The sequence below is a fragment of the Mobula birostris genome, chromosome 15 (genome assembly GCF_030028105.1).
Source record: "Mobula birostris isolate sMobBir1 chromosome 15, sMobBir1.hap1, whole genome shotgun sequence".
Lineage (NCBI taxonomy): Eukaryota > Metazoa > Chordata > Chondrichthyes > Myliobatiformes > Myliobatidae > Mobula > Mobula birostris.
In genome coordinates, this window is record NC_092384.1 from 80,375,859 (window position 1) to 80,390,172 (window position 14,314).

The 14,314-nt window shown below is 47.2% G+C and overlaps 1 protein-coding gene across 2 annotated transcripts in view; it reads left to right on the forward strand.

The window, feature by feature from the left end:
* Positions 1 to 13,963, forward strand: part of LOC140210751 (fatty acyl-CoA hydrolase precursor, medium chain-like) — a 95,786-nt gene extending 81,823 nt beyond the window's left edge. The window contains exons 12-14 of one of the 2 annotated variants that reach the window (XM_072279992.1): positions 2,792 to 2,864; positions 10,294 to 10,502; positions 13,715 to 13,963. In XM_072279992.1, the coding sequence (XP_072136093.1) occupies positions 2,792 to 2,864; positions 10,294 to 10,502; positions 13,715 to 13,722 (290 nt within the window). In that variant the 3' untranslated portion in view covers positions 13,723 to 13,963. Of the gene's footprint in view, positions 1 to 2,791; positions 2,865 to 10,293; positions 10,532 to 13,714 lie in introns of those variants that run through there. The other variant, XM_072279991.1, reaches the window with a different exon arrangement.
* Positions 13,964 to 14,314: the final 351 nt, after the last annotated feature.

Below are 14,314 nucleotides of genomic sequence, written 5' to 3' on the forward strand. Positions count from 1 at the left end.
GAAGAGGAAATGTGTCCGCAGCAGTGACCAGAGTCCATTCCAGTTCCATTGATTTTCGGTAGTGATAGATTTTTTTTGTCACATTAAAACAACATTACTGACTGTACAGACCTTAGATGTAATTGTGGTTCTCAGCTGCAGCAGACCGAAACTGGAGTATTTGATGGTGTCCAACGTAGCTGCAGGCACGAGTCACCTTCTCGGTGGTACCCCAGAAGTAGGAACGGAAAAGGCTGCAGAAAGTGGTGGGTAAGGCCCGGTCCATCACAGGCAAAGCCCTTCCCACCACTGAGCACATTTACGTGGAGTGCTGCCACAAGAAAGCAGCATCCATCTTCAAGGGACGCCACTATCCAAGCTGTGCCCTCTTCTCATTGCTGCCATCAGGCAAGAGGTACAGGAGCCTTGTGTCCCACACCACCAGGCTCAGGAACAGTTATTCCCCTACAACCATCAGTCTCCCGAACCAGCATCAATAACTTCACTCAGCACAACTCGGAACTGATTCCACAATCTACAGACTCACTTTTAAGGACTCTACAACTCATGTTACCAGCACTTTAAATTTGCACATTTTGCCTTCTTTTGCACGTTGGTTGTTTGTCAGTCTTTGTTTATGTACAGACCATGACAAAGTCTGCTGATGCTGGAAATCCAAAGCAACACACACAAAATGCTGGTGGAACGCAGGAGATCAGGCAGCATCTATGTGAATGAATAGATAGTCGGTGTTTTGGGCCAAGACCCTTCTTCAGTCCAGTGTGCTGCTTTGTTTATGTGTAGTTCTTTTTGATATATTCTTTATTTTTTGCCAATTCCTGCAAGAAAATAAATCTCAAGGTAGTATAGGCCATTTGGCCCATCGAGCCTGCTTCAGCATTTCATCATGGCTGATCCATTTTCCCTTTCAGCGCCAGTCTCCTGCCTTCTTCCTGTATCCCTTCGTGCCCTGACTAAACGAGAATCTACCAACCTCTGCCTTAAAGATACCCAGTGACTTGGCCTTCACAGTCACCTGTGGCAACAAATTCAACCAATTCTCTACTCTTTTCTTTTGAATGCTGCTTACATGAGGCTATGTGCCTGTGATCAAAGTTTGAAGACAAGTTATTGTCAAAGTACATGTATGTCACCATATACACCATATAGGATATTCATTGCCTTGTGGGTATACTCATTAAATCCATAGAATAATAACCATAGCTGAATCAATGGAAGATGCACCAACTTGGGCGTTCAGTCAATGTGAAAAAGACAACAAACTGCAAAAGCAAAAAGAAAGAAATAACAAACAAATAAATAAACAAACAAACAATAAATATCAAGAACATGAGACAAAGAATCCTTGAAAGTGAGTCTATTGGTTGTGGGAGCTTTCCAGTGATGGGGCGGGTGAAATTGAGTGAAGTTATCTCCTTTGTTTCAAGAGGATAGTAACTGTTCCTGAACCTGGTGGTTGAGTCTTGATGCTCCTGTCCCTTTTTCTTGATGGCAGCAGTGAGAAGGGAGCATGATCTGGGTGGTGGGGCCCCTGAAGATGGATGCTGCTTTCCTGTGACAGCGTTTCATCGAGAAGTGATCAGTGGTGGGAAGGGCTTGATCCGTGATGGACCCGCAATGCTGCTGCAAGTAAACGTTTCCATTGCATCTGTGCACACACTTTCTTGTGCATTTGACAATGACTTTCACTTTGAGGGAGTTCTGGGATTTATACCCAGTGATGATGAACCATCGGTGATATATTTCCAAGTCAGGGTGGTGTGAGACTTGGATATGAGAGTAGACCCAACTGAGTAATTGCAGTGCATTTTGGAGACAGCATGCACTGCAGCCACAGTCATAGAACACTATAACACAGAAACTGGTCCTTCGGCCCATCTAGTTGTGCCAAACTTAGTCCCATGGACCTGCAGCCGGACCATTGCCCTACATACCTCCCCCATCCATGTACCTATCCAAATTTCTCTTAAACGTTGAAATCGAACCTGCATCCATCGCTTCTCCTGGCAGCTCGTTCCACACACTCTCACCACCCTCTGAATGAAGAAGTTCCCCCTCAGGTTCCCCTTCAATATTTCACCTTTCACCCTTACCCCATGACCTCGAATTCCAGTCTCACCTCAGTGGAAAAGCTTGCTTGCATTTACCCTATCTACTGAATAACCTGCATAATTTCTCTGTCAAATCTCCCTCACTCTTCTACGTTCTAGCGAATAAGGTCCAAACCGAATCAGCCTTTCCCTATAACTCGGGTCCTCAAGTCTTGGCGACACCCTTGTAAATTTTTTTTACAAGTACTAGTCTCACCCATCCTGACTGGACAGAGCCGCTTGCTTTGACCCTATCTTTACCTCTCATAATTTTATTTACCCTCACTTGACACCAACCTACTATACCCTCTACTGTGCCTACTGTCTTGTTTATTATTTATTGTAGTGCCTGCACTGTTTTGTCACTTTATGCAGGCCTGGATAGGTCTGTAGTCTACTGTAGTTTTTGTGTTTTTTTCTTACATAGTTCAGTGTAGTTTTTGTATTGTTTCATGTAGCACCATGGTCCTGGAAAACATTGTCTCATTTTTACTATGTTCTGTACTAGCAGTTATGGTTGAAATGACAATAAAAAGTGACGACTTGACTTGACTTCACATATGGGACCTGGCACCCCATGTTGTGGTAATGTTATCCCCTGAGGATACGCTGAAAGGTGACTGACCCCGATTGCTGTCAGTTTCTCAGTGTCAAGCTCTGCCCGAGCTTCAGAGGTCTCATTGACGGTGTGTCTTTTTCAGGGAGCATGACTGCTGAGGAGATGGCATTGAGCAGAACTATAATGAGATACTGGGCCAACTTTGCCAAGACTGGGTAAGCAACATGTTTGTATCTCAAGGGCTTGGAGGGATGGACGACCTGGGGTTTCTTTCTATACTGCAGTGCTCTGTGCTCTCAGGTCCCCTCTCATTGGGAGCTACTGTCAGAGTCCCCTGGGTGGCAAACTGCAGTGCGCTTTGTAGGCAGTGGTGGGTGTGCAGTGTGGTGGAACGTCTGCGGACCAATGTGAGCTGTTTGCCGGGGTTGAGTGCATCACAGTGAATCACACAAAAAAAAATCTGGAGGAATTAATAGAGCTGTTAGGGAGGGTTTAAACTAATTTGGCAGGGGAATGGGAACCGGAATGACAGAGTGGAGGAAGGGGTAAACAGAAATAAATCAAGACAGTGAGCAATAAAGATATCAGGAAAGACAGGCAGGTGATGGAAAAATTTGCAGCCATTGGGATGAGTTGCAGTGCAATAGAGTTGCAGTGAAATCAAAGCGACAAGTACCAAATACTGGTCTTAAGGTGGTATACTTACATGCACGCAGCATAAGGAATAAGGTGGATGATCTTGTCGTACAGCTACAGATTGGCGGGTATGATATTGTGGCCATCACTGAGACGTGGCTAAAGGATGCATGTCTCTGGGAGCTGAACGTCCAAGGATACACGGTGTATCGGAAGGGTAGGCAGGTAGGCAGAGGGGGTGGCATGGCTTTATTGGTAAGAAATGATATTAAATCACTAGAAAGAGGTGACATAAGATCGGAAGGTGCAGAATCTTTATGGGTTGAGCTAAGAAATAGCAGGGGTAAAAGGACCCTGATGGCAGTTATTTATAGGCCTCCAAACAGCTGCAGTGATGTGGACTACAAATTACAACAGGAAACAGAAAAAGCTTGTCAGAAGGGCTGTGTTATGATAATTGTGGGGGATTTTAACATGCGAGTGGATTGGGAAAATCAGGTCGGCACTGGATCTCAAGAGAGAGAATTTGTAGAATGTCTGCGAGATGGCTTTTTAGAACAGCCTGTTGCTGAGCCCACTAGGGGATCGGCAGTACTTGATTGGGTATTGTGTAATGAACCGGAGGTGATTGGAGAGATTGAGGTGAAGGAACCCTTAGGAGGCAGTGATCATAACATGATTGAGTTCACTGTGAAATTTGAAAAAGAGAAGCCGAAATCCGATGGGTTGGTATTTCAGTGGAGTAAAGGAAATTATAGTGGCATGAGAGGGGAACTGGCCAAAGTTGACTGGAAAGGGACACTGGCAGGAAAGACGGCAGAGCAGCAGTGGCTGGAGTTTATGCAAGAAGTGAGGAAAGTGCAAGACAGATATATTCCAAAAAAAAAGAAATTTTCAAATGGTAAAAGGATGCAACCATGGCTGACAAGAGAAGTCAAAGCCAAAGTTAAAGCAAAGGAGAGGGCATACAAGAAAGCAAAAATTAGTGGGAAGGCAGAGGATTGGGAAGTTTTTAAAAGCTTACAAAAGGAAAATAAGGAGGTCATTAAGAGGGAAAAGATGAACTATGAAAGGAAGCTAGCAAATAATATCAAAGAGGATAATAAAAGCTTTTTCAAGTATATAAAGAGTAAAAGACAGGTGAGAGTAGATATAGGACCGATAGAAAATGATGCTGGAGAAATTGTAATGGGAGATAAGGAGGTGGCAGAGGAACTGAACGAGTATTTTGCATCAGTCTTCACTGAGGAAGACGTCAGCAGTATACCGGACACTCAAGGGTGGCAGGGAAGAGAAGTGTGCGCAGTCACAATTACAACAGAGAAAGTACTCAGGAAGCTGAATAGTCTAAGGGTAGATAAATCTCCCAGACCAGATGGAATGCACCCTCGTGTTCTGAAGGAAGTAGCTGTGGAGATTGCGGAGGCATTAGCAATGATCTTTCAAAAGTCGATAGATTCTGGCATGGTTCCGGAGGATTGGAAGATTGCAAATGTCACTCCGCTACTTAAGAAGGGGGCAAGGAAGCAAAAAGGAAATTATAGACCTGTTAGCTTGACATCAGTGGTTCGGAAGTTGTTGGAGTCGATTGTCAAGGATGAGGCTACGGAGTACCTGGAGGCATATGACAAGATAGGCAGAACTCAGCATGGTTTCCTTAAAGGAAAATCCTGCCTGACAAACCTATTACAATTTTTTGAGGAAATTACCAGTAGGCTAGACAAGGGAGATGCAGTGGATGTTGTATATTTGGATTTTCAGAAGGCCTTTGACAAGGTGCCACACATGAGGTTGCTTAACAAGGTAAGAGCCCAAGGAATTATGGGAAAGTTACATACGTGGATAGGGCGTTGGCTGATTGGCAGGAAACAGAGAATGGGAATAAAGGGATCCTATTCTGGTTGGCTGCCGGTTACCAGTGGTTTTCCCCAGGGGTCTGTGTTGGGGCTGCTTCTTTTTACGTTGTACATCAACGATTTGGATTATGGAATCGATGGCTTTGTGGCTAAGTTTGCTGATAATACAAAGATAGGTGGAGGGGCCGGTAGTACTGAGGAAATGGAGAGTCTGCAGAGAGACTTGGATAGATTGGAAGAATGGGCAAAGAAGTGGCAAATGAAATACAATGTTGGAAAGTGTATGGTTATGTACTTTGGCAGAAGAAATAAACGGGCAGACTATTATTTAAATAGGGAGAGAATTCAAAGTTCTGAGATGCAACGGGACTTGGGAGTTCTCGTACAGGATACCTTGAAGGTTAACCTCCAGGTTGAGTCAGTGCTGAAGAAGGCAAATGAAATGTTGGCATTCATTTCTAGAGGAATAGAGTATAGGAGCAGGGATGTGATGTTGAGGCTCTATAAGGTGCTGGTAAGACCTCACTTGGAGTACTGTGGGCAGTTTTGGGCTCCTTTTTTAAGAAAGGATGTACTGACGTTGGAGAGGGTTCAGAGAAGATTCACCAGAATGATTCCGGTAATGAGAGGGTTAACGTATGAGGAACGTTTGTCCGCTCTTGGACTGTATTCCTTGGAGTTTAGAAGAATGAGGGGAGACCTCATAGAAACATTTCAAATGTTGAAAGGCATGGACAGAGTGGATGTGGCAAAGTCATTTCCCATGATGGGGGAGACTAGTACGAGAGGGCATGACTTAAGGATTAAAGGGTGCCCATTCAGAACAGAGATGCGAAGAAATTTTTTTAGCCAGAGGGTGGTGAATCTATGGAATTTGTTGCCACGGGCGACAGTGGAGGCCAAGTCATTGGGTGTATTTAAGGCAGAGATTGATAGGTATCTGAGTAGCCAGGGCATCAAGGGTTATGGTGAGAAGGCGGGGGAGTGGGACTAAATGGGAGAATGGATCAGCTCATGATAAAATGGCAGAGCAGACTCGATGGGCCGAATGGCGGACTTCTGCTCCTTTGTCTTATGGTCTTATGGTCTAAATCCGCAGGTCAGGCAGCCTCTGTGGAGGGGAATGAACAGTTTTGGACCGAGACCCTTCATCAGGACTAGAAAGGAAGGGGGAAGAAGCCAGAATTAGACGGGAGGGTGGTGGGGGTAAAGGGAGAAGTCCAGGCTGCCGGGTGATAGGTGAGACCTGGTGAATTGAATTAATTTTATTTCTTACATCCTTCACATACATGAGGAGTAAAATTCTTTATGTTATGTCTCTGTCTAAATGTGCAATGTGCAATTGATAGTAATTTGTAATAAATAGTATGTACAACAGGACAGTCAATATAGCATAGAAATACAGTTGTATCAGTGTGAATTAATCAGTCTGATGACCCGGTGGAAGAAGCTGTCCCGGAGCCTGTTGTCCTGGCTTTTATGCTGTGGTACCATTTCCCGGATGGTAACAACTGGAACAGTTTATGGTTGGGGTGATACAGATCCCCAGTGATCCTTCGGGCCCTTTTTACACACCTGTCCTTGTAAATGTCCTGAATAGTGGGAAGTTCACATATACAGACGCGCTGGGTTGTCCGTACCACTCTCTGCAGAGTCCTGCGATTGAGGGAGGTACAGTTCCCAAACCAGGCAGGGATGCAGCCAGTCAGGATGCTCTCAATTGTGCCCCTGTAGGATTAGGATTTCCTTAGGATTTGGGGGCTCATGCCAAACTTCATCAACCATCTGAGGTGAAAGAGGCACTGTTATGCTTTTTCACCACACAGCCGGTACGTAGAGACCACATGAGATCCTCGGTGATCTATGTGCCGAGGAACTTAAAGCTGTTTACCCTCTCAATCTCCAGATCCATTGATGTCAATAGGGGTTAGCCTGTCTCCATTCCTCCTGTAATCCACAACCAGCTCCTTTGTTTTTGTGACATTGAGGGAGGGGTTGTTTTCTTGACACCACTGTGTCAGGGTGGTGACTTCTTCTCATTATTATTTGAGATAAGGTCAATCAATGTAGTGTCGCCAGCAAATTTAATTAGCTCTGGGTGGTGATACAGTCATGGGTGGACAGAGAGTGAGGGCGGGGGCTTAGGACACAGCCCTGAGGGGCGCCTGTGTTGCGAGTCAGAGGGGTGGAGGTGAGGGAGCCCACTCTTACCACCTGCCAGTGATCTGACAGGAAGTCCTGGATCCAGCTGCACGAGGCAGGGTGAAGGCCGAGGTCTTTGAGGTTCTTGTCGAGCCTGGGGGGAATTTTGGTGTTGAATGCTGATCTGTAGTCCAAGGACAGCATTCTCACATAAACATCCTTCTTCTCCAGATGTGCAAGGACGGTGTGTAGACCTGTGGCTATTGTGTCATCTGTGGATCGGTTGTGTCAGTAGGCAAATAGTAGGGGGTCCCAGTGTGGGTGGTAGCAAGCTGCAGATGAGGTCCTTGACCAGCCTCTTAAAGCATTTACTTATTATTGAGGTGTGTGACAGGAAGCCAGTTGTTCAGACATGTTACCTTGGTCTTTTTGGGTATCAGAACAATGGTGGATATTTTGAAGCAGGAGGGAACTCTATGCTGAGAGAGAGAGAGAGAGAGAGAGAGATTAAAAATGTCTGTAAGCACTCCTGCCAGTTGTGCCGTGCACATCCTGAGTACCCGCCCTTGGATGCTGTCAGATCCCGCAACCTTGCAACTGCCCACTCATTGGAAACATCTGTGTCCCTCAGCCTCAGAGATGACCAGGTGCAGGTCACATCGGCAGCTCTCCTCAGGGGCTCAGTGTTGGTGATATCAAAATGAGTGTAAAAAAGATTCAGCTCATCTGGGAGAGAGGCTGTGAGGTTGGCAGGACCACTGTGTTTAGCTTTGATGTCTGCAATGGTGTGCAGACCTCGCCATAAGCTGTGTATGTTGTTGGTGGAGAGCTGTGTCTGGATCTTGTCCCTGTATTGTCGTTTCGCTGCCTTGATGACTTTGTGCAGATCGTAGCTGCATTTCTTGATTTCTTGGTGGTTAACGGCAGCGAAAGCTCTGTCTTACACGGTAAGTGCTGCTCGCACGGAACTGTTGATCTAGGATTTCTGGTTTGGATAGACCTTGACCAATCTTTAGGGGACAAAGTCACAATGCACTTCCAGATGAAACTGGTGACCCCTTCTTGAACTCGGAGACATCCTCATCACGAAAGGCATTCCAGTTGACGTCATCAAAGCAGTCCTGTAGCATGGAGACTGATTGGATCAACAGTGGACGGTTTTAACTATGGACGCCTCTTGTTTCAGCTTCTTCCTGTTCATGGGCAGAAGTAAAACAGAGGAGTAATCAGATTTTCCAAATGGCGGACGGAGGAGAGCTTTGTAAGCGTTGCGGAAGGGAGAGCAGCAGTGGTCGAGTATGCTATCTCCCCGTGTTCTCACCTGAATGTGTTGACAAAACTTTGGAAAAACTTTAGACAGTGACACTCTGTTAAAGTCTGTGGCGACGATGAAGGCAGCCTCTGGGTGTGCAGTCTCCAGCACGTTGATGGTCTTGTACAGTTCGTTGAGAGCCAGGTCAGTACCAGCCTGCAGTGGAATGTGCACAGTTGTGATAATAACAGCCGTGAGGTCCCTAGGTAGCCAGAAAGGTCCACACAGCAGCACCAAGTACTCCAGTTCCAGGAAACAAAAGGATTTGAGAGCATGCACATTCTGGGGGTCGCACCGAGCATTATTGAGAATGAAGCACACCCCTCATCCTTTACTCATCCCAGGGAGGTTTATAGATCTGTCCACCTGGAACAGGGGTATCTGGAGGCTTCAAAGGCATGATCCGGCATCTCCTCCGTCAGCCAGGACTCCACAAAACACAAAACATTACATTCCTTTGTTTCCCTTGATAGGAGATTCTGGCTCTCAGTTTACACAGCTTGTTGTCCAGGGAAAGAACGTTAGCCAGGAGTATGCTAGGGAGAGGCGGTCAATTTGCACGCCGTCTCAACCTCACCAGGTGCCAGCCCTTCTCCCTCGCCTCCAGTGCCACTTCTGAGGTAGCTGTGGTGTAATAATGAGCCTCCCATGGATCGCATAAGCTGGGGTTCCCAGTGTAGAAAAGGGGGCGCATTGCAGGTAAATGCCATCTTTCTGATGTTCAGAAGAGTCAGTCTATTGTATCTGATGTGACTTTCAGCTTCTTGAACAAGAAATACGAAAGAAAGTGTAGAAATTAGCAGTTTACCGTAAAGCTGGAACGGAGTTTGCAACACGGCTGGCATACGCAGCGCCATCTTGGTGAAGGGGAAGGGGATTGGGTGTGAAATGGGAAGCTGTGATGTGATAGGTCAGAGCTGGTGAAGGGGAGTGGGTGTGAAAGAGAAGCTGTGATGTGATAGGTCAGAGCTGGTGAAGGGGAAGGGGACTGGGTGGGAGTGGGAGTGAAATGAGAAGCTGGGACATGATAGGTCAGAGCTGGTGAAGGGGAAGGGGATTGGGTGGGATTGGGTGTGAAATGAGAAGCTGAGACGTGATAGGTGGAAGAAGAAAAGGGCTGCATTTTTATGATTTTAGATTGTTCAATGTCATTTCCAGTACACAAGTGTAAAGGAGAATGAAATAATTGTTACTCCAGATCCAATGCAGCACAAAAAAAATCAATAAGGAAAATCACTCAATAATAATAATAAAAACACAATAAATATGAATACATATGATAGCTTGTATACATTGATCAATTGTATGGCTATAAAGTGATGCTCGGCACAGGAGTGTCTGTACATCAGGTGACTGACAGGAAATGATAAAGTAGTGTTGATTGGGGGCGTGGAGGGGTGGGTCAGTGGGTGGAGGTGTTGATCAGCCTTACTGCTTGGGGAAAGTAACTGTTTTTGAGTCTGGTGGTCCTGGTGTGGATGCTACGTAGCCTCCTCCCTGATGGGAGTGGGACAAACAGTCCATGAGCAGGGTGAATGGATCCTGCATGATGTTACTGGCCCTTTTCCAGCACCTTTCTCTACATACTGTGTGTCCTTGATGGCAGTTAGACTGGTGCCAGTGATGCATTGGGAAGTTCTGACTACCTGTTGAATCTTGAGTGAACCACATCCCTAATGTGTAGGTTACTGCTTGCAGGAACCCCAATGGCGAGGGACTGGTACTGTGGCCAGTCTATGATCAGAGTGAGAGCTACCTGCAGCTGAACCTGAAACCGACAGTTGGGACGAAGCTGAAGGAACATCGAATGAAGATCCTGACCAAAGTCCTGAAGCGCCAAGCTGGGGGCACGATCAAACAAACCCCAGAGAGCCGTGCTGGGGCAGAGACCGAGCAAAGCTCGACAGGTGATAAAGGCCAGAGAGTAGATCTGTAGCCCCCAGCAAGCACACGTTAAGCCCTCTGCTTAAATGAACTAACTCTGTGAGCCTGCTTCCAGCTCAATGCCACTGGAATGGTTGTGCCCCCCTGTCAGGCAAAATAAGGACTGGTAGGAGAGGGGTGAAGAAGCCTTTCAGCTGATGATCTAACCCAATTCATTCATTAACAAATTCTCTTCAACCCATCTCCCCTACTGGGGCATGGGCAATCGACAGCGCTCACCAGAGTCATCTGTCCTGAGCCAGTCTTCCAAGTTGTCTCCAGAAGTAGCCCATCTTCGAAGATCCTTCCTCTCCCAGGAACGAGGTCTTTGAAGATTCTATTGGCACCTCTCTGGCAGTGGGATTTTATGGAAAAGGGTTGCTAGCCCCATGCACAACCTTCCTCCCTTTGCAGATGGGCTTGGGGCTATCTATTGCTGAGGTACACTAACAAATTAGTAACAGGTAAAAGCACCTTGCTGTCCTTGCAATGGCCCTATGGCTGACGTTCCCCTTGTCTCACTCACTGACCCACCCCCACCTCCTCTGCCTCTGCTTGCTCTCGCTCTCACACAAAGTGCTGGAGGAACTCAGCAGGGCAGGCAGCATCCATGGAGGGAATAGAACAGTCAAAGTTTCGGGCTGAGGTCCTTCATCAGGACTCGGAATACTAAAGAATCTGTGGAATCTCTGGTGTTGATGCTTTCTCCCTCGGTTCGGGGGAAGGATCGCCTGATCTGAAACATTCCGGTTTCTCTCTCCAGGGACACTGCCTCACTGACTTCCTCCATGGCCTCGTCTTCTGCCACGATGAGGCAGCTCTCAGTTGGAGGAGCACACCTCATATTCCGTCTAGGTTGCCTCAACCCTTACGCTGGCTGCTTTCCTCTTGTCGTCACCTGCCTGGTGGCCTTTCTCCTTCCTTTTTTTCTGTTTGCTTAACATTTCTTTATGATTTGATGCTTCCATCCTGCTGTGTATGTGTGTGTGTGTGTGTGTGTGTGTGTGGGATGGGTGGGTAGTGTCTGTGTGTGGGATGGGTGGTGTCTGGGTGGGATGGGTAGTGTGGTGTGTGTGTGTGGGATGGGTGGGTAGTGTCTGTGTGTGGGATGGGTGGTGTCTGGGTGGGATGGGTAGTGTGGTGTGTGTGTGTGGGATGGGTGGGTAGTGTCTGTGTGTGGGATGGGTAGTGTGGTGTGTGTGTATGTGTGTGTGTGTGTGTGTGTGATGGGTGGGTAGTGTCTGTGTGTGGGATGGGTGGTGTAGTGTGGTGTCTGTGTGTGTGTGTGTGTGTGTGTGTGTGTGTGTGTGTGTGGGATGGGTGGTGTCTGTGTGTGTGTGTGTGGGATGGGTGGTGTCTGTGTGTGTGTGTGTGTGTGTGTGTGGGATGGGTGGGTAGTGTCTGTGTGTGGGATGGGTGGTGTCTGTGTGTGTGTGTGTGTGTGTGTGTGTGTGTGTGATGGGTGGGTAGTGTCTGTGTGTGGGATGGGTGGTGTCTGTATGTGTGTGTGTGTGTGTGGGATGGGTGGGTAGTGTCTGTGTGTGGGATGGGTGGTGTCTGTGTGTGTGTGTGTGTGGGATGGGTGGGTAGTGTCTGTGTGTGGGATGGGTAGTGTGGTGTCTGTGTGTGTGTGTGTGTGTGTGTGTGTGATGGGTGGGTAGTGTGTGTGTGTGTGTGTGTGTGATGGGTGGGTAGTGTGTGTGTGTGGGATGGGTGGTGTCTGTGTGTGTGTGTGTGTGTGTGGGATGGGTGGGTAGTGTGTGTGTGTGGGATGGGTGGGTAGTGTCTGTGTGTGGGATGGGTGGTGTCTGTGTGTGTGTGTGTGTGTGTGGGATGGGTGGTGTCTGTGTGTGTGTGTGTGTGTGTGTGTGTGTGTGTGTGGGATGGGTGGGTAGTGTCTGTGTGTGGGATGGGTGGTGTCTGTGTGTGTCTGTGGGTGTGTGTGTGTGTGTGTGTGTGGGATGGGTGGTGTCTGTGTGTGTGTGTGGGATGGGTGGGTAGTGTCTGTGTGTGAGATGGGTGGGTAGTGTCTGTGTGTGGGATGGGTGGTGTCTGTGTGTGTGTGTGTGTGTGTGTGTGTGGGATGGGTGGGTAGTGTCTGTGTGTGGGATGGGTGGTGTCTGTGTGTGGGATGGGTGGTGTCTGTGTGTGTGTATGTGTGTGTGTGTGTGTGTGTGTGTGTGTGTGTGGGATGGGTGGGTAGTGTTTGTGTGTGGGATGGGTGGTGTCTGTGGGTGGGATGGGTAGTGTGGTGTCTGTCTGTGTGTGTGTGTGTGTGTGTGTGTGTGTGGGATGGGTGGGTAGTGTCTGTGTGTGGGATGGGTGGGTAGTGTCTGTGTGTGGGATGGGTAGTGTGGTGTCTGTGTGTGTGTGTGTGTGATTAACAGGTGTGGAAACATGGTTTTCATTTGGATCACCTCAGTGTCACTGTAACCTGAACATTGACCTGTTCACCAATCCCAATCCGTATTTCTGATTCAGATTTAGTTATCACATGAACATGGAAGCACACAGGGAAATGCATCATTTGTTGGTTAACAACCAACACAATCTAAGGATGAGCCACCATGGTAGCGTAGTGGTTAGTGCGACCCTCAGGCAGCGGATTTCGGATTTCAATTCCGGCGTCCTCTGTAAGAAGTTTATACATCCTCGACGTAGAGTGCGTGGGTTTCCTCCCACAGTCCAAAGACGGACCAGTTGGAAGATTAATTGGACACTGTAAATTACCCTGTGATTAGGCTGGGGATAAATCAGTGGGTTGCTGGCAGTGCAGATTGAAGGGCCAAATCAATCAATAAATAAATAAATGTGTTGGGGGCTGCCCGCAAGTGTCACCACAATTCAGGTCACAACACAGCATGCTCACCACGTTCAGCAGAACACCACAAACAACTGATACTCCACCATTTTAGCAGCCAAGTAAATAACTTGCCTTAATTTTCATTTGCTGCAAGTCATGGTAACAGCTTTTTTGAGGGGAACTTTATCAAGTGTCGGTGGAGGTCTGTTAAATATCCACTGTGCCTGGTTACCTCTTCAAAAACTTTACCGAGGCTGAACAACCTCTGTAGGCCCAGCCTCTCGCTGATCAACTGAAAATCATCATGAAGGTCTTGTAGACAATTTCCTGACCACAGATACCAAGCTAACCAGTCTGCTGTTGTCTGTTCTCTCAAACAATTTTCTTCAATAGCGGCGTGAAGTTGTGCAATTTTCCAAATAGAAGGAACGGCTTTTGGATCAAGCGAGCTTTGGAAGGTTACGCTTCACGTCTTCTACAGTGTTGTCGCTGACTTGCTTTCAAAGCTGGTGTTGGAAACCATCTGGACCTGTGGATTTGTCGTCACCATTGCTGTTTCTTTCATCGTGATTCTTTTTACAAGCTTAACATTGGAAATGTATCATTAATCCTCTACAGTAAATGACAAGGTGTATCATTCAACTTGTCTGCATTTTTTTCTGGCTTCAAGGAATAATCCTTGTTAGAACATCGAGCGTTACAGCACAGTACAGGCCCCTCGGCCCAGGAATAATCCTTGTTAGAACACAGAACATTGCAGCACAGTACAGGCCCCTCGGTCCAGGAATAATCCTTGTTAGAACACAGAACATTAGAGCACAGTACAGGCCCCTCGGCCCAGGAATAATCCTTGTTAGAACACAGAATATTACAGCACAGTACAGGCCCCTCGGTCCAGGAATAATCCTTGTTAGAACACAGAACATTACAGCACAGTACGGGCCCCTCGGTCCAGGAATAATCCTTGTTAGAACACAGAACATTACAGCACAG